The sequence below is a fragment of the Oncorhynchus mykiss genome, chromosome 28 (assembly GCF_057628025.1).
Source record: "Oncorhynchus mykiss isolate SJ-2025 chromosome 28, ASM5762802v1, whole genome shotgun sequence".
In the NCBI taxonomy this organism is placed as follows: Eukaryota; Metazoa; Chordata; class Actinopteri; order Salmoniformes; family Salmonidae; genus Oncorhynchus; species Oncorhynchus mykiss.
The window spans coordinates 41,980,001-42,000,498 of NC_143049.1; the positions used below are offsets into that span (position 1 = coordinate 41,980,001).

Consider the following 20,498-nt stretch of genomic DNA (forward strand, 5'->3'; position numbering starts at 1 on the left):
TTTAAATTGAATCGAGGTTGGTCTCTCCATGTATGTGGTTTTGACATGTGTTTTGGATATACAGTGCCTTGCGAAAGTCTTCGCCCCCCTTGAACTTTGCGACCTTTTGCCACATTTCAGGCTTCAAACATAAAGATATAAAACTGTATTTTTTTGTGAAGAATCAACAACAAGTGGGACACAATCATGAAGTGGAACGACATTTATTGGATATTTTAAACTTTTTTAACAAATCAAAAACTGAAAAATTGGGCGTGCAAAATTATTCAGCCACCTTTACTTTCAGTGCAGCAAACTCTCTCCAGAAGTTCAGTGAGGATCTCTGAATGATCCAATGTTGACCTAAATGACTAATGATGATAAATACAATCTACCTGTGTGTAATCAAGTCTCCGTATAAATGCACCTGCACTGTGATAGTCTCAGAAGCGCAGAGAGCATCATGAAGAACAAGGAACACACCAGGCAGGTCCGAGATACTGTTGTGAAGAAGTTTAAAGCCAGATTTGGATACAAAAAGATTTCCCAAGCTTTAAACATCCCAAGGAGCACTGTGCAAGCGATAATATTGAAATGGAAGACCACTGCAAATCTACCAAGACCTGGCCGTCCCTCTAAAACTTTCAGCTCATACAAGGAGAAGACTGATCAGAGATGCAGCCAAGAGGCCCATGATCACTCTGGATGAACTGCAGAGATCTACAGCTGAGGTGGGAGACTCTGTCCATAGGACAACAATCAGTCATATATTGCACAAATCTGGCCTTTATGGAAGAGTGGCAAGAAGAAAGCCATTTCTTAAAGATATCCATAAAAAGTGTTGTTTAAAGTTTGCCACAAGCCACCTGGGAGACACACCAAACATGTGGAAGAAGGTGCTCTGGTCAGATGAAACCAAAATTGAACTTTTTGGCAACAATGCAAAACGTTATGTTTGGCGTAAAAGCAACACAGCTCATCACCCTGAACACACCATGCCCACTGTCAAACATGGTGGTGGCAGCATCATGGTTTGGGCCTGCTTTTCTTCAGCAGGGACAGGGAAGATGGTTAAAATTGATGGGAAGATGGATGGAGCCAAATACAGGACCATTCTGGAAGAAAACCTGATGGAGTCTGCAAAAGACCTGAGACTGGGACGGAGATTTGTCTTCCAACAAGACAATGATCCAAAACATAAAGCACAATCTACAATGGAATGGTTCAAAAATAAACATATCCAGGTGTTAGAATGGCCAAGTCAAAGTCCAGACCTGAATCCAATCGAGAATCTGTGGAAAGAACTGAAAACTGCTGTTCACAAATGCTCTCCATCCAACCTCACTGAGCTCGAGCTGTTTTGCAAGGAGGAATGGAAAAAAAGTTCAGTCTCTCGATGTGCAAAACTGATAGAGACATACCCCAAGCGACTTACAGCTGTAATCGCAGCAAAAGGTGGCGCTACAAAGTATTAACTTAAGGGGGCTGAATAATTTTGCACGCCCAATTTTTCAGTTTTTGATTTGTTAAAAAAGTTTGAAATATCCAATAAATGTCGTTCCACTTCATGATTGTGTCCCACTTGTTGTTGATTCTTCACAAAAAATACAGTTTTATATCTTTATGTTTGAAGCCTGAAATGTGGCAAAAGGTCGCAAAGTTCAAGGGGGCCGAATACTTTCGCAAGGCACTGTAACTATAAACTGGGTAGTTTGGCTCATGAATGCTGTTGGCTGAAAGCCATGGTATATTGAAGCAATAAGACCTGAAGGAGTGTGGTATATGGCCAATATACCACGGCTAAGGGTTGTTCTTACACACGACGCAACGCGAAGTACAGCCCTTAGCCATGGTATATTGGCCATATACCACAAACCCCAGAGGTGCCTTATTGCTATTATCAACTGGTTACCAACATAATTAGAGCAGTAAAAATAAATGTTTTGTCATACCCGTGGTATACGGTCTGACATACCACGGCTGTCAGCCAATCAGCATTCAGGCCTTATTGCTTCAATATACTACAGTATTTCAAAGGGGCTGTGGCACCCACCTGGTCCATCAGACTTTTTCTCCTCTCCTCCCTTCTGATCTTCCTCTGTCTCTCCGAACTCTATAGTCACATGACCTACAGAATAACAACACAAAACAATAACTTACAAAGGACAACACAACAAAACAATGACTTACAGAGGACAACACAACAAAACAATAACTTACAGAGAATAACACAACAAAACAATAACAACAAAACAATAACATACAGAGAATAACACAACAAAACAATAACGTATAGAGAATAACACAACAAAACAATAACAACAAAACAATAACATACAGAGAATAACACAACAAAACAATGACTTACAGAGGACAACACAACAAAACAATAACTTACAGAGAATAACACAACAAAACAATAACAACAAAACAATAACTTACAGAGAATAACACAATGATACAATAACTTAATGCACATATAACAGAGTAGATTTGGATTATAATTACTGTGCATGTATGAGCAGTAAGCACCCGTTCTACTAGATTATATTCTGGGGTACACGTCTGGGCTGCCCACTCTCACCCTGCCTTTTCACAACCAAGCCTCTTTTGATAGGGCTGAAGACCTCCACAGTACATTACTTACATTATGAATAGACTGGCAATCAAGAATATAGTGTGTATGCTTCTTTATACCACTGACTCTGGCTTACTCTTCCGATTAGGCTTGCATAATTCTGCTAACTTTACCAAAATTCACAGGTTTTTTCCACAAATCCAGGTTGGAATACTCTTGGAATCAGGATGGAATAAGCAGAACATCGAGGAATCCTCCAAACGGGGTTTCTGGAAAACCTGGTCATTTTTGGAAAGTTACCCGACTTTTACAACCCTACTCCTGATTAACTTCCTTCTTGTGTTTGTCTCCTGGTGTACCTGGTTCATAATTTGTGATTATCTCTCTTGGTCTACCTCTTCCAGAACCCACACTCACCATCCATCTTGTCCTTTTTGTTTTTGTCTCTCTCGGTCTACCTCTTCCAGAACCCACACTCACCATCCATCTTGTCCTTTTTGTGTTTGTCTCTCTTGGTGTACCTCTTCCAGAACTTGTTCTTCTCTTTGCTTCGTTTCTTCATGGCTGTCTTGGAGTCTGTTATCCAGACATGGTAGACAAACTGGGACAGTACAGTACAGGAAGCACAATGTTAGAGTTTGAACATAAAGAGACGGATCCTAATTTGAGATGTGTATGCTTAACTCCAACTATCTGTTGATGCTGACAGAAGATTTGTACGAAAACGTGAGAAACACAAACTGATTTCAAGTTAGGATTCAATTCAATCAAAGGAATGATTCAGAGGGGTTGGGTTAAATGGCATGCTGAGGACACAGGATACAGACTACACATGCTGAGATACAGACTACACATGCTGAGATACAGGATCCAGACTACACATGCTGAGATACAGGATACAGACTACACATGCTGAGATACAGAATCCAGACTACACATGCTGAGATACAGGATACAGACTACACATGCTGAGATACAGACTACACATGCTGAGATACAGAATCCAGACTACACATGCTGAGATACAGGATACAGACTACACATGCTGAGATACAGACTACACATGCTGAGATACAGGATACAGACTACACACGCTGAGATACAGGATACAGACTACACATGCTGAGATACAGGATACAGACTACACATGCTGAGATACAGACTACACATGCTGAGATACAGAATCCAGACTACACATGCTGAGATACAGGATACAGACTACACATGCTGAGATACAGACTACACATGCTGAGATACAGGATCCAGACTACACATGCTGAGATACAGGATACAGACCACACATGCTGAGATACAGACTACACATGCTGAGATACAGGATCCAGACTACACATGCTGAGATACAGACTACACATGCTGAGATACAGGATCCAGACTACACATGCTGAGATACAGGATACAGACTACACATGCTGAGATACAGGATACAGACTACACATGCTGAGATACAGACTACACATGCTGAGATACAGACTACACATGCTGAGATACAGGATCCAGACTACACATGCTGAGATACAGGATACAGACTACACATGCTGAGATACAGACTACACATGCTGAGATACAGAATCCAGACTACACATGCTGAGATACAGGATACAAACTACACATGCTGAGATACAGACTACACATGCTGAGATACAGGATACAGACTACACATGCTGAGATACAGACTACACATGCTGAGATACAGGATACAGACTACACACGCTGAGATACAGGATACAGACTACACATGCTGAGATACAGGATACAGACTACACATGCTGAGATACAGATTACACATGCTGAGACACAGGATACAGTCTACACAGACTGAGGATACCGACTACACATGCTGAGACACAGGATACGGTCTACACAGACTGAGGATACAGACTACACATGCTGAGGACACAGGATACAATCTACACAGACTGAGGATACAGACTACACATGCTGAGGACACAGGATACAATCTACACAGACTGAGGATACAGACTACACATGCTGAGGACACAGGATACAGACTACACATGCTGAGGATACAGACTACACATGCTGAGGACACAGGATACAGACTACACAGACTGAGGATACGGTCTCACAGGCTATGGTAAGAGGAGATGCTGAATCTATTGTTTTTGTACCTTGGCTGCCCTGATTACATACTGAAAGATGGCTTTTGGAAGTTTAATGATAGATCTGGGCAGAGCTATAAGGGCTGAGGCAAACTTCCCAATAGCTTGCTGAAGAGGAGGGACAAAGGGTGGTGGGAGAGTTAGTAGAAAACAGAATTAGATTATATTGAAGAAAGTGTCAGAGCAGAAAGAAGACATTTTCCAACTAGCAACAGATTATCTTAAACTAAACTGAACAATAAATACAATATAATATTTCACATACCGGTAATACCAGTAACTACTTTGCCGTTGTTCTATTCCTCACCTGAAACGCCGACTTCTTGGGAGGCAGTAGACCCTCTCTTCTTTCCAACTCTTCCTCCTCTTCTTCACTGTCGGTTTCAAACAAGTAATAATCTCCACTCCTCACCACTGATGAGTAGAGAGGAAGGTGCTGTTAATATTAACTGGAGGAAAGGGTTTGAAAAGCAGGTGATGCTTTGGGGTGTAAAACTAGGTAAATGTGAGGCAGCAGAAGTTGGTTTGATTCAAAAAGCCTACTAGTGGGATGAAGTTGATGAGGGCAGGGAAAACACACACAAAGTTAGACACAGAATAATTGCATTAGTTTGTTTGGTAAGACATGGCACAGGTTTGAGGTGACTTGGGCAGAGACTTTAAAAGTATTGTAATTGGTGAAACGGAATTATGTCCTTGAACAGAAGAGCCACAGTAGGGGAACAGGAGTAAAGGATGCTGGGTAATACAGTGCATTCGTAAAGTATTCAGACCCCTTCGCCTTTTCCACATTTTGTTACGTTACAGCTGTCGTGTCTGTGACTCATTAAATGTGAAGATTTGATTTGATAAAATAACATTCTCTATCTGTAATTTAATTATACGATTAAACTAATCATGTAACTTTAATTAACTAGGAAGTCAGGGGCACCACAGAATTTTTTTTGTTTATAGAGTGTCAATTTCCCGAATATAACTCTTCAGATATTTTATTATCTTATCAATTACAGTCTTCTATTAATGCATTATTACCTCATCAGTTCTCGTTACTGAACGTCGCAAACCCTTGGATATCTGCACGAACCCTAGCCTAAATCATGAATCATCGATATTCAAATTGGCTTAATTATTTATTTACTAACTAATTAAATAATCACACAGAATCACATAACAAACCAACAGTAGATATTTGGGTTACTGGATGATACAAAGAAAAAGTCCTTAGCGGCTGAAGCCGATATGAAGGCTTGGTAGACAAAGGAAAGGGGTGGGGACTGAGAAAGAGCGGAAAAGACAAAAGGGATTCACTACACACAGTCTATAATTATATTCATTGAAATGCTAATCCTTTGCACATGAACGGCCGCTCATTCGAAAATAATTGCAATGTGTTTATATTTACACCTGTATGCTGTTGTTGTCTTCTCTGTTGGAAACGCTGGTCAGTCTGCTGGAGAGTCAGTTCATCAGAGAGTCTCTGGGTATCTTCCCCAGAAGTCACAATGTCTTTCGAAGTTGTAGCTTTCTATGCTGCTCTGGCTAGTATCTGTTGTAATGGATACGTCAGGCCTAGATATTGGTCGTTGCATAGATAGATGCTTCCGCGGTTGTCGGTATTCTCGTACTAGACTTATGTAATCTCCAGCTACAGACTAGTAATTCTACGTCTAGGATTTGCTCTTATTCTGTAGTGATCAATAGTCTCAGAGTTTAACCATTTCCAGCCGTGTAGCCAAAACTACACATAGTCTAATGGTCTATAGAATTGTAGCCATTCCAACATGGGGACTCCGTCCCGGTGTTCTCTGACTTAATGTACATTCTGTAGGAAGTGGTTTTAGGGCGATTCCATGACACCTGATGTAATGTTCGGCCTCACTAGTTAAACCTTTAGAAAGCCAACATCACATTACATCTTCCCACAAATAGTTTAATATTTACTCATTAATTTTGTCCAACATCTAGATGTAAACCTGACAGCTGGGAAATTGACACTTTAACTTCTTTGATATAGGGGGCGCTCTTTTAATTTTTGGATAAAAAAAACGTTCCCGTTTTAAACAAGATATTTTGTCACGAAAAGATGCTCGACTATGCATATAATTGACAGCTTTGGAAAGAAAACACTCTGACGTTTCCAATCTGCAAAGATATTGTCTGTGAGTGCCACAGAACTGATGCTACAGGCGAAACCAAGATGAAATTTCAAACAGGAAGTGCCCCCAGATTTTGAAGGCGCTGTGTTTCAATGAGTCCTTATGTGGCTGTGTATGGGTCACGAATGAGCTTAGACTTTCTGTCGTTTCCCCATAGTGTCGACAGCATTGTGACGTATTTGTAGGCATATCATTGGAAGATTGACCATAAGAGACTACATATACCAGGTGGTCGCTTGGTGTCCTCCGTCGCAATTATTGCGTAATCTCCATCTGCGTGTATTTTTCTGTTTGCTTCCGAGGAGAAACCCAACTACCACAAATTATTTATCATCGAATAGATATGTGAAAACACCTTGAGGATTGATTCTAAACAACGTTTGCCATGTTTCTGTCGATATTATGGAGTTAATTTGGAAAAAAGTTTGGCGTTGTAATGACTGAATTTTCAGGGTTTTTTCTTAGCCAAACGTGATGAACCAAACGGAGCGATTTCTCCTAAACAAATAATCTTTTTGGAAAAAATGAACATTTGCTATCTAACTGAGAGTCTCCTCATTGAAAACATCCGAAGTTCTTCAAATGTAAATTATTTTATTTGAATGCTTTTCTTGTTTTTGTGAAAATATTGCCTGCTGAATGCTAGGCTTAATGCTATGCTAGCTATCAATACTCTTACACAAATGCTTGTGTAGCTATGGTTGAAAAGCATATTTTGAAAATCTGAGATGACAGTGTTGTTAACAAAAGGCTAAGCTTGAGAGCTAGCATATTTCTTTCATTTCATTTGCGCTTTTCATGAATAGTTAACGTTGCGTTATGGTAATGAGCTTGAGGCTATGATTACGCTCCCGGATACGGGTTTGCTCGACGCAACAAGTTAAGAGATACAGTTATGTGTGTTTCCTGTTCTTCATGAGGTCACCAAATCAAACACACTCGTCATGACTGTCCATTAAACCTGTTAGGGATAGAGGGCAGTATTTTCACTTTGGATGAATTGCGTGCCCATAGTGAACTGCCTCCTACTCTGTCCTAGATTGTTAATATATGCATATTATTATTGCTATTGAATAAAAAACACTTTGACGTTTCTAAAACTGTTTGAATTATGTCTGTGAGTATAACAGAACTCATAGGGCAGGCAAATTTCCAAACAGGAAGTGGAAATTCATGACTGTCCCATAAGTGTCCACGAACCACTCCCACATTCTCAAAAATAGAAATATTGTTTAATTATTCCAACTTTTGATGTCCAAGGGTCTCTCTGTGTTCCACAGTTAACATTCCAACCTTGAACACTACAGAGCATATAGGCAGCGTATTTTATAGCCAACATAAAACAGCAGACTTCCCCCTCTACGAGAGAGAGCTGTAGAGAGGACCCACTGTAACCTGATCCTTCCGATCGTCACAGGAGAGTCATGACACTCCCCCTCTACGAGAGAGAGCTGTAGAGAGGACCCACTGTAACCTGATCCTTCCGATCGTCACAGGAGAGTCATGACACTCCCCCTCTACGAGAGAGAGCTGTAGAGAGGACCCACTGTAACCTGATCCTTCCGATCGTCAGGAGAGTCATGACACTCCCCCTCTACGAGAGAGAGCTGTAGAGAGGACCCACTGTAACCTGATCCTTCCGATCGTCACAGGAGAGTCATGACACTCCCCCTCTACGAGAGAGAGCTGTAGAGAGGACCCACTGTAACCTGATCCTTCCGATCGTCAGGAGAGTCATGACGTATATAACATATTCTAAGATGGATTGAATGAAAAAATCCTCATCAATCTACACACATAATGACAAAGCTGAAAACAGTATTTTAGAATTAAAAAAAAATTTATTACAAATTTAAAAAACATATATCTTATTGACATAACTATTCAGACCCTTGGCCATGAGACTCTAAATTGAGCGCAGGTGTATCCTGTTTCCATTGATCATCCTTGAGATGTTTCTACAACATTACTGAATTGTGTCGAGGCACAGATCTGGGGAAGGGTACCAAAAAATGTCTGCAGCATTGAAGGTCCCTAAGAACACAGTGGCCTCCATCATTCTTAAATGGAAGAAGTTTGGAACCACCAAGAGTCTTCCTAGAGCTGGCCACCCGTCCAAACTGAGCAATCGGGGGAGAAGGGCCTTGGTCAGGGAGATGACCAAGAACCCCCCTGGTCACTCTGACAGAGCTCCAGAGTTCCTCTGTGGAGATGGGAGAACCTTCAAGAAGGAAACTATCTCTGCAGCACTCCACCAATCAGGCCTTTATGGTAGAGTGGCCAGCTGGAAGCCACTCTTCAGTGAAAGGCACATGACAGCCCGCTTGGAGTTTTCCAAAAGGCACCTACAGGATTCTCAGACCATGAGAAACAAGATTCTCTGGTCTGATGAAACCAAGATTGAACTCTTCGGCCTGAATACCAAGCGTCACGTCTGGAGGACTCTTGGCACCATCTCTACGGTGAAGCATGGTGGTGGCAGCATCATGCTGTGGGGATGTTTTTCATCTGCAGGGACTGGGAGAATTGTCCGAATCGTGGGAAAGATGAACGGAGCAAAGTAAAGCGAGATCCTTGATGAAAACCTGCTTCAGAGTGCTCAGGACCTCAGACTGGGGGTGAAGGTTCACCTTCCAACGGGACGAACCTAAGCACACAACCAAGACAAACAGCTTCGGGAAAAGTCTCTGAATGTCCTTGAGTGACCAAACCAGAGCCCGGACTTGAACCTGATCGAACATCTCTGGAGAGACCTGAAAATAGCTGTGCAGCGACGTGATGTCATTATGGGGAATTGTGATGTCATTATGGGGAATTGTGATGTCATTAAGGGGTATTGTGATGTCATCAAGGGGTATTGTGATGTCATTAAGGGGTATTGTGTGTAGATTGACGAGGAAGAAAAACAGCTCAACCCGTTTTAGAATGAGGCTGTAAACGTAACAAAATGTGGGAAAAGTCAAGTGGTCTGAATCATTTCTGAATATAGAAATGGGATGTTCACGGGATAAATAATATAAGGAATGAAACAACAGGGGATGATGCAAAAAAAAATCTATTCAATTCAGAAACAGGCCACCACAGAGAAGAACTGTGGAAGATTTTAGGTACGGATCTGTGACTAGAAAAAGCTTTTGAAAAGCTTTTCAGCCTTATTGATTTTATCATTGCGATATTTAAGCCTATTTCAGGTGTGTATTATATTGCTCTGGATTTTTTTCTCTTGTGGTCTGTTGATGATAAGAACTAGAACAGAGATAGAATTCTTCACCCTCTTTCCAGGAAGAGAAAGGGGAGATACATTTTATCTCTGTTGAATTAATACATTATTTCACAATGAGAGATTCCCTACTGTGGCCTCCTAAGAACCACACCCCAAAACATAACAGGCATCAGTTGTTGTATTTTCTCTCAGTGGAATATTCTGTCTCTTTAAGGCCCCATTTTATGCACAAATACATGATTTCATTGCCATTAGTTGAGGCATATTGTCTTATTTCATTAAAGGAAATCAGAACAGCATCCTGCCTGTATATTTCTGATGTTTTGGGGTTCATCAATCAATTAACCAACCAATCAATCAACCAATAAACAAATCGATCAATCAATCAAACAAGGGGCCTTAAATAGAGTCAGAAAAGGACTGAGGTCATGACGGAATGTTTTCAGGTCGTCTGGAGCCCAGGTGCAGTATGGAAATCCTCTGTGAGTTCTGGTCAAGGACACAATAGCCAATCAGAGTGGAAGAAAAAAAAGGCGTGGTCAACCTACTGGAGGCGTGGTCAACCCAAGGCTGCCACCACCGCTTTTTTTTAGTCTTAGATTGTTCTTGTTTTTGTTCTTTCTCTCTCTCTCGCTCTGCTCCTAAAATACAAATAGTTTCACAGGTAGATCAATGCTTCATTCAGAGCTCGTGAAAAAATTAAACAACTATTTTTCTTTATAAGTATGTTTAAAAACATTTTTTTAAACATAAGCACCAGTACCACAACATTGCTTACAGTGATTATTTCATATAATGATGGTGAGTGTATGAAAATCTATTCCAAGGTTTCCTAAACATTCCATGAGAACAACACCATTGTCATCCTCATCCTCCCCCTCACCCTGCTGCTCCTGTGGAAGGATGGGGTTCTCTCTGTCTCCAGACTCCTGTGGAAGGATGGGGTTCTCTCTGTCTCCAGACTCCTGTGGAAGGATGGGGTTCTCTCTGTCTCCAGACTCCTGTGGAAGGATGGGGTTCTCTCTGTCTCCTGACTCCTGTGGAAGGATGTGGTTCTCTCTGTCTCCAGACTCCTGTAGATGGATGGGGTTCTCTCTGTCTCCAGACTCTTGTGGATGGATGGTGTTCTCTCTGTCTCCTGACTCCTGTGGAAGGATGGGGTTCTCTCTGTCTCCAGACTCCTGTGGAAGGATGGGGTTCTCTCTGTCTCCAGACTCCTGTGGAAGGATGGGGTTCTCTCTGTCTCCAGACTCTTGTGGATGGATGGTGTTCTCTCTGTCTCCTGACTCCTGTGGAAGGATGGGGTTCTCTCTGTCTCCAGACTCATGTGGAAGGATGGGGTTCTCTCTGTCTCTAGACTTCTGTTCAAGGATGGGGTTCTCTCTGTCTCCAGACTCCTGTAGATGGATGGGGTTCTCTCTGTCTCCTGACTCCTGGCTCAACATCTTCTTCCCTCTCTTAAACTTCTCCTGGCGCTGCTTTATACGGTCCATCCTGAGAAAGAGAGAGAGAGAGGGGGTGGAGGATAAAAAGAGAGAGAGGGGGGTGGAGAGAGAGAGAGAGAGAGAGGGAGGGAGAGAGGGGGAGACAGAGGGGGTGGAGAGAGAGGGGGTGGGGTATGGGGGAGATAGAGAGAGAGGGGGAGATAGAAAGAGAGGGGGTGGAGAGAGGGGGAGATAGAGAGAGGGGGGAGAGGGGGGGTGGGGTGGAGAGAGGGAGGGGGAGATAGAAAGAGGGAGGTTGGGTGTAGAGAGAGAGAGGGGGGAGATAGAGAGAGAGGGTGGTGAAGAGAAAGGGGGAGATAGAGAGGGGGTGGGGTGGAGAGAGAGATAAAGAGAGATAAGGGGGAGAGAGAATGACCATGGGGTGGGGGAATGACCATGGGGGGGAATGACCATAGGGGGGGAATGACCATGGGGTGGGGGAATGACCATGGGGTGGGGGAATGACCATAGGGGGGGAATGACCATAGGGGGGGAATGACCATAGGGGGGGAATGACCATAGGGGGGGAATGACCATAGGGGGGAATGACCATAGAGGGGAATGACCATAAGGGGGGAATGACCATGGGGGGAATGACTTTGGGGGTGGAATGACCATGGGGGGGAGGGGGGGGGGAATGACGATGGGGGGAGTGACCATTTGGGGGAATGACATAGATATAGCAGTTAATTTAGTACTAATATACATACTATATACTATATATACATACTATATATACTATATACTAATATACATACTATATATACTATATACTACAGTGAGGGAAAAATGTATTTGATCCCCTGCTGATTTTGTATGTTTTCCCACTGATAAAGAAATGATCAGTCTATAATTTTAATGGTAGGTTTATTTGAACAGTGAGAGACAGAATAACAACAACAAAAATCCAGAAAAACGCATGTCAAAAATGTTGTAAATTGCATTTTAATGAGGGAAATAAGTATTTGACCCCCTCTCAATTAGAAAGATTTCTGGCTCCCAGTTGTTTTTTATACAGGTAACGAGCTGAGATTAGGAACACACTCTTAAAGGGAGTGCTCCTAATCTCAGTTTGTTACCTGTATAAAAGACACCTGTCCACAGAAGCAATCAATCAGATTCCAAACTCTCCACCATGGCCAAGACCAAAGAGCTCTCCAAGGATGTCAGGGACAAGATTGTAGACCTACACAAGGCTGAAATGGGCTACAAGACTATCGCCAAGCAGCTTGGTGAGAAGGTGACGACAGTTGGTGCGATTATTCGCAAATGGAAGAAACACAAAAGACCTGTCAATCTCCCTCGGCCTGGGGCTCCATGCAAGATCATGAGAACGGTGAGGAATCAGCCCAGAACTACACGGGAGGATCTTGTCAATGATCTCAAGGCAACTGGGACCATAGTCACCAAGAAAACAATTGGTGAACACACAACGCCGTGAAGGATTGAAATCCTGCAGCGCCCGCAAGGTCCCCCTGCTCAAGAAAGCACATATACATGCCCGTCTGAAGTTTGCCAATGAACATCTGAATGATTCAGAGGACAACTGTGTGAAAGTGTTGTGGTCAGATGAGACCAAAATGGAGCTCTTTGGCATCAACTCAACTCGCCGTGTTTGGAAGAGGAGGAATGCTGCCTATGACCCCCAAGAACACCATCCCCACCGTCAAACATGGAGGTGGAAACATTATGCTTTGGGGGTGTTTTTCTGCTAAGGGGACAGGACAACTTCACCGCATCAAAGGGACGATGGACAGGGCCATGTACCGTCAAATCTTGGGTGAGAACCTCCTTCCCTCAGCCAGGTCATTGAAAATGGGTCGTGGATGGGTATTCCAGCATGACAATGACCCAAAACACACGGCCAAGGCAACAAAGGAGTGGCTCAAGAAGAAGCACATTAAGGTCCTGGAGTGGCCTAGCCAGTCTCCAGAACTTAATCCCATAGAAAATCTGTGGAGGGAGCTGAAGGTTCGATTTGCCAAACGTCAGACTCAAAACCTTACTGACTTGGAGAAGATCTGCAAAGAGGAGTGGGACAAAATCCCTCCTGAGATGTATGCAAACCTGGTGGCCAACTTCAAGAAATGTCTGACCTCTGTGACTGCCAACAAGGGTTTTTGCCACCAAGTACCAAGTCATGTTTTGCAGAGGGGTCAAATACTTATTTCCCTCATTAAAATGCAAATCAATTTCTAACATTTTTGACATGCGTTTTTTCTGGATTTTTGTTGTTGTTATTCTGTCTCTCATTGTTCAAATAAATCTACCATTAAAATTATAGACGGATAATTTCTTTGTCAGTGGGCAAACGTACAAAATCAGCAGGGGATCAAATACTATTTTGCCCTGACTGTATATATACTAATATACATATGAACCACTGCAACAGGAGAAAGACCGTCCATGTGGGAGCAGCAGGTCAGGGAGAATTTACTGCCCGTCTGAGTGACGGAAGCGGGGAGAACAGGTTTGAGTGGCTTTGACGTCCCTGATGATCTTCTTGGCCTTCCTGCGACACCTGGTGTTGTAAGTGTCCTGGAGGACAGGCAGTGTGGACCCAATGGTTTGTTCGCCTGCACGTATCACCTTCTGAAGAGCCTTGCGGTCAGCCGCCGTAGAGTTTGCTGTACCAGGCTGTGATGCAGCCTGACAGTTTGCTCTCGATGGTGCTCCTGTAGAACACTGCGAGGGCCCTCAGGGACAGCCCGAATTTCTTCAGCATCCAGAGGTTGAAGAGTCACCTTCTTCACCAAGGTGTCCGTGTGGTTACACTGTTTCAGCTTCTCTGAGATGTGGACGCTGAGGAATTTGAAGTTATTGACCGTGTCCACGGCGGCCCCTGTTGATGAGGATGGGGGGCGTGTCCAGCCTGGTTCCGCCTGATGTCCACAATCAGCTCCTTTGTTTTGCAGATGTTGAGAGAGAGGTTGTTTTCCTGGCACCACGCCGTCGTTCTTGTTGGTGATTCAGGCCTACTACTGTCGTGTCGTCAGCTAACTTGATGATGGAGTTGGAACTGAGTGAAGCCACTCAGTCGTGGGTATATAGGGAGTACAGGAACGGACTGAGGGCACACCCTGGTGGGACCCCCGTGTTGAGAACCAGTGATGAGGAAGTAGTGTTGCCTACCTTCATCACCTGGGGGGGCGGCCTGTCATGAAGTCCAGGATCCAGTTGCATAGGGAGGAGAACTAGGGCCGTGAGCTTTCTAATGAGCTAATATGGTATTGAAGGCCGAGCTGTAGTCAATGAACAGCATCCTCACACTACGCATTCCTCTGGTCCAGGTGGGTGAGGGCAGGGTGAAGTGCAATGCTGATTGCATTGTTCGTGGATCTGTCAGGGCGGTAGGTAAATTGGAGAGGGTCCAGTGTACTTTATATCACGTTGCACCAATCCAACTCTGAAAAGTCTGTGCCTTAAATGGTTATGAATTTCTGCAGCGGTGAATGAACAGAAACACCTGGACTGTCACAACTTCCGTCAAAGTCGGTCCCTTTCCTTGTTCGGGCGGCATTCGGTGGTCGACGTCACCGGTCTTCTAGCCATCGCTGCTACACCTTTCATTTTCCATTTGTTTTGTCTTGTTTTCCCGCACACCTGGTTCACATTCCCTCATCAGACTAAATGTATATTACCCTCTGTTTCCCCCATGTCTGTGTGTGGAACTGTTCTTTGTGTAGGGTGTTACACTACAGGCTGGCTTGCGCTAGGTTTGTTTCAAACCTAGGTTTGTTTGTTTTGTTTAATCCGGTTCATGTTACCGTGGTTGTGCTTTGTGCTGTCTCGCCTGTGCCTTTGGACCAGGGTGGATATTAAAGTTCTCCTGTTATCACCCATCTCTGTTCTCCTGTACCTTTGGGCCAGGGTGGATATTAAAGCTGTTATCACCCATCTCTGCTCTCCTGTACCTTTGGGCCAGGGTGGATATTAAAGCTGTTATCAACCATCTCTGCTCTCCTGTACCTTTGGTCCAGGGTGGATTTTAAAGTTCTCCTGTTATCACCCATCTCTGCTCTCCTGTACCTTTGGGCCAGGGTGGATATTAAAGTTATCCTGTTATCACCCATCTCTGCTCTCCTGTACCTTTGGGCCAGGGTGGATATTAAAGCTGGTATCACCCATCTCTGCTCTCCTGTGCCTTTGGGCCAGGGTGGATATTAAAGCTGTTACCACCCATCTCTGCTCTCCTGCGCCTGACTTCCCAGCAACCAGTCACTCACCCCGTTACATGGACTTACTGTCTCTTCAGCTGTTCCATAGACTGCTTCTCTTCCTCCAGTTTGGCTCTGACTGCCTTCACTATAGTTGCCTGGAACAATTCAGCCCCTCTGAAACACACACATACATCATCACATCACAGATACATGATGACATCACAGTACCACAGCAGGGTAAGAACAGATACATGATGACATCACAGTACTACAGCAGGGTAACAACATATACATGATGACATCACAGATACATGATGACATCACAGATACATGATGACATCACAGTACCACAGCAGGGTAAGAACAGATACATGATGACATCACAGAACTACAGCAGGGTAAGAACAGATACATGATGACATCACAGATACATGATGACATCACAGTACTACAGCAGGGTAAGAACAGATACATGATGACATCACAGATACATGATGACTTCACAGTACCACAGCAGGGTAAGAACAGATACATGATGACATCACAGTACTACAGCAGGGTAAGAACAGATACATGATGACATCACAGATACATGATGACATCACAGTACTACAGCAGGGTAAGAACAGATACATGATGACATTACAGTACTACAGCAGGGTAACAACAGATACATGATGACATCACAGATACATGATGACATCACAGTACTACAGCAGGGTAACAACAGATACATGACATCACAGCACCACAGCAGGGTAAAAACAGATACACGATGACATCACAGTCCTACAGCAGGGTAACAAACAGATACATGATGACATCACAGTACCACAGCAGGGTAAGAACAGATACATGATGACATCACAGTGCTACAGCAGGGTAACAACAGATACATGATGACATCACAGATACATGATGACATCACAGTACTACAGCAGGGTAAAAACAGATACATGATGACATCACAGATACATGATGACATCACAGCACCACAGCAGGGTAAGAACAGATACATGATGACATCACAGTACTACAGCAGGGTAACAACATATACATGATGACATCACAGATACATGATGACATCACAGATACATGATGACATCACAGTACCACAGCAGGGTAAGAACAGATACATGATGACATCACAGTACTACAGCAGGGTAAGAACAGATACATGATGACATCACAGATACATGATGACATCACAGTACTACAGCAGGGTAAGAACAGATACATGATGACATTACAGTACTACAGCAGGGTAAGAACATATACATGATGACATCACAGATACATGATGACATCACAGATACATGATGACTTCACAGTACTACAGCAGGGTAAGAACAGATACATGATGACATCACAGATACATGATGACATCACAGTACTACAGCAGGGTAAGAACAGATACATGATGACATCACAGATACATGATGACTTCACAGTACCACAGCAGGGTAAGAACAGATACATGATGACATCACAGTACTACAGCAGGGTAAGAACAGATACATGATGACATCACAGATACATGATGACATCACAGTACTACAGCAGGGTAAGAACAGATACATGATGACATTACAGTACTACAGCAGGGTAAGAACATATACATGATGACATCACAGATACATGATGACATCACAGTACTACAGCAGGGTAACAACATATACATGATGACATCACAGATACATGATGACATCACAGATACATGATGACATCACAGTACCACAGCAGGGTAAGAACAGATACATGATGACATCACAGTACTACAGCAGGGTAAGAACAGATACATGATGACATCACAGATACATGATGACATCACAGTACCACAGCAGGGTAACAACATATACATGATGACATCACAGATACATGATGACATCACAGTACTACAGCAGGGTAACAACATATACATGATGACATCACAGATACATGATGACATCACAGATACATGATGACATCACAGTACCACAGCAGGGTAAGAACAGATACATGATGACATCACAGTACTACAGCAGGGTAAGAACAGATACATGATGACATCACAGATACATGATGACATCACAGTACCACAGCAGGGTAAGAACAGATACATGATGACATCACAGTACTACAGCAGGGTAAGAACAGATACATGATGACATCACAGATACATGATGACATCACAGTACTACAGCAGGGTAAGAACAGATACATGATGACATCACAGTACCACAGCAGGGTAAGAACAGATACATGATGACATCACAGTACTACAGCAGGGTAAGAACAGATACATGATGACATCACAGATACATGATGACATCACAGTACTACAGCAGGGTAAGAACAGATACATGATGACATCACAGATACATGATGACATCACAGTACCACAGCAGGGTAAGAACAGATTCATGATGACATCACAGTACTACAGCAGGGTAACAACAGATACATGATGACATCACAGATACATGATGACATCACAGTACTACAGCAGGGTAACAACAGATACATGATGACATCACAGCACCACAGCAGGGTAAAAACAGATACACGATGACATCACAGTCCTACAGCAGGGTAACAACAGATACATGATGACATCATAGCACCACAGCAGGGTAAAAACAGATACACGATGACATCACAGTACCACAGCAGGGTAAGAACAGATACATGATGACATCACAGTGCTACAGCAGGATAACAACATATACATGATGACATCACAGTGCTACAGCAGGATAACAGATACATGATGACATCACAGTACCACAGCAGGGTAACAACAGATACATGATGACATCACAGTACCACAGCAGGGTAACAACACATACAAAGAGTTAGCTGGTATAATGGAGGTAGTTTGAACAAAAAGCTTAAAAAGGATTAGCTTAATGAAGACACACACACAGTAAGCGTATACCTGGAGGCCAGTATCTGTGAGGCCCTGATGTCAGCCACCACATGTAGGAAGTAGTAACTCATGAAGACGCGTCTCTGCAACAGCAGGAAGGCAAAACAGATACTGTCCCAGATGATCCCAGCCTCGTCGCTGGGCAGATCACACTTCTTACCACCATTCGCAGCTATAGACGCCACGGACAGACAGACAGACATAGAATGCACAACCAGCAGACACATGGAGTAGATGGAGAAGATAGATGGAGAAGATGGATGGAGAAGACAGATGGAGCAGATGGAGTAGACAGACAGGGAAGATGGATGGAGAAGACGGATGGAGAAGGCAGATGGAAAAGATGGATAGAATAGACAGAAGGAACAGATGGAGAAGACAGATGGAGCAGATGGAGGGACAGATGGAGAAGATGGATATAGAAGGCATATGGAGCAGATGGATGGAGAAGACAGGTGGAGCAGATGGATGGAGAAGACAGATGGAGAAGATGGAGAAGACAGATGGAGCAGATGGATGGAGAAGACAGATCGAGAAGATGGAGAGGACAGATGGAGCAGATGGACGGAGAGGACAGAGAAAACAGATGGAGAGGATGGAAAATACAGATGGAGCAAACAGATGGAGAGGATGGAAAAGACAGATGGAACAGATGGAGAAGACAGATGGAGAAGATGGAGAAGACAGGTGGAGCACGTGGATGGAGAAGATGGATCAGATGGATGGATCAGACGGAAAAGATAGATGGAGAATATAGATGGAGAAGACAGATGGAGAAGACAGGTGGAGCAGGTGGATGGAGAAGATGGATCAGATGGATGGATCAGATGGAAAAGATAGATGGAGAATATAGATGGAGAATATAGATGGAGCAGACAGATGGAGCAGACAGATGGAAAAGACAGATGTAGCAGACAAGTGGAACAGATGGAGAAGACAGATGGAAAAGATGAATGGAGAAGACAGATGGAGAAAACAGATTGAGTAGACAGATGGAGCAAATGGAGAAGACAGGTGGAGCAGATGGAGAAGACAGATAGAGAATATGGATATAGAAGACAGGTGGAGCAGATGGATGGCGAAGACAGATGGAGCAGACAGATGAAGAAGATGGAGAAGACAGATGGAGAGGATGGATGGAGAAGACAGATGGAGAAGACGGATGGAGAAGTCAGATGGAGCAGATGGAGTAGACAGTTGGAGCAGACAGATGGAGCAGACAAGTGGAGCAGATGGAGCAGACAAATGGAGAAGATGAATGGAGAAGACAGAAAGGAGGAGACAGATAGAGCAACAGATGGAGAAATGGAGAAGATAGATGGATGGAAAAGACAGATGGAACAGATGGAAAAGACAGATGGGGCAGACAGATGGAGCAGACAGATGGAGCAGGCAGATGGTTCAGATGGAGCAGACAGATGGAGAAGATGGATGGAGAAGACAGATGGAGAAGATGGATGGAGAAGACAGATTGAGAGGACAGATGGATGGAGAAGATGGATGGAGCAGACAGATGAAGCAGATGGATAGGACAGGTGGAGCAGATGGATGAAACAGATGGAGAATATGGAGAAGACAGATTGAGCAGATGGATGGAGAAGACAGATGGAGAAGATGGGTGGAGAAGACAGATGGATCAGATGGATGGAGAAGACAGATGGAGCAGATGGATGGAGCAGATGGAGAAGACAGATGGAGCAGATGGATGTAGAAGACAGATGGAGCAGATGGAGAAGACAGATGGAGCAGACAGGTGGAGCAGATGGATGGAGAAGACAGATGGAGCAGACGGATGGAGAAGACAGACAGAGCAGATGGATAATAGAGTTGGAGCAGACAGATGGAGTAGACAAGTGGGGCAGATGGAAA

At 43.5% G+C, this 20,498-nt stretch overlaps 1 protein-coding gene across 1 annotated transcript in view; it reads right to left on the reverse strand.

The window, feature by feature from the left end:
* The window catches only part of LOC110508253 (piezo-type mechanosensitive ion channel component 2), a 210,139-nt gene that overhangs the window by 68,774 nt on the left and 120,867 nt on the right, over nt 1-20,498 (reverse strand). The window contains exons 26-33 of the mRNA XM_090225642.1: nt 18,639-18,784; nt 15,806-15,895; nt 11,473-11,571; nt 10,626-10,702; nt 5,006-5,112; nt 4,708-4,806; nt 3,038-3,158; nt 2,033-2,107 (exon numbers count right to left, since the gene is read on the reverse strand). Coding sequence (XP_090081768.1) covers nt 2,033-2,107; nt 3,038-3,158; nt 4,708-4,806; nt 5,006-5,112; nt 10,626-10,702; nt 11,473-11,571; nt 15,806-15,895; nt 18,639-18,784 — 814 coding nt within the window. The remainder of the gene's footprint in view (nt 1-2,032; nt 2,108-3,037; nt 3,159-4,707; nt 4,807-5,005; nt 5,113-10,625; nt 10,703-11,472; nt 11,572-15,805; nt 15,896-18,638; nt 18,785-20,498) is intronic.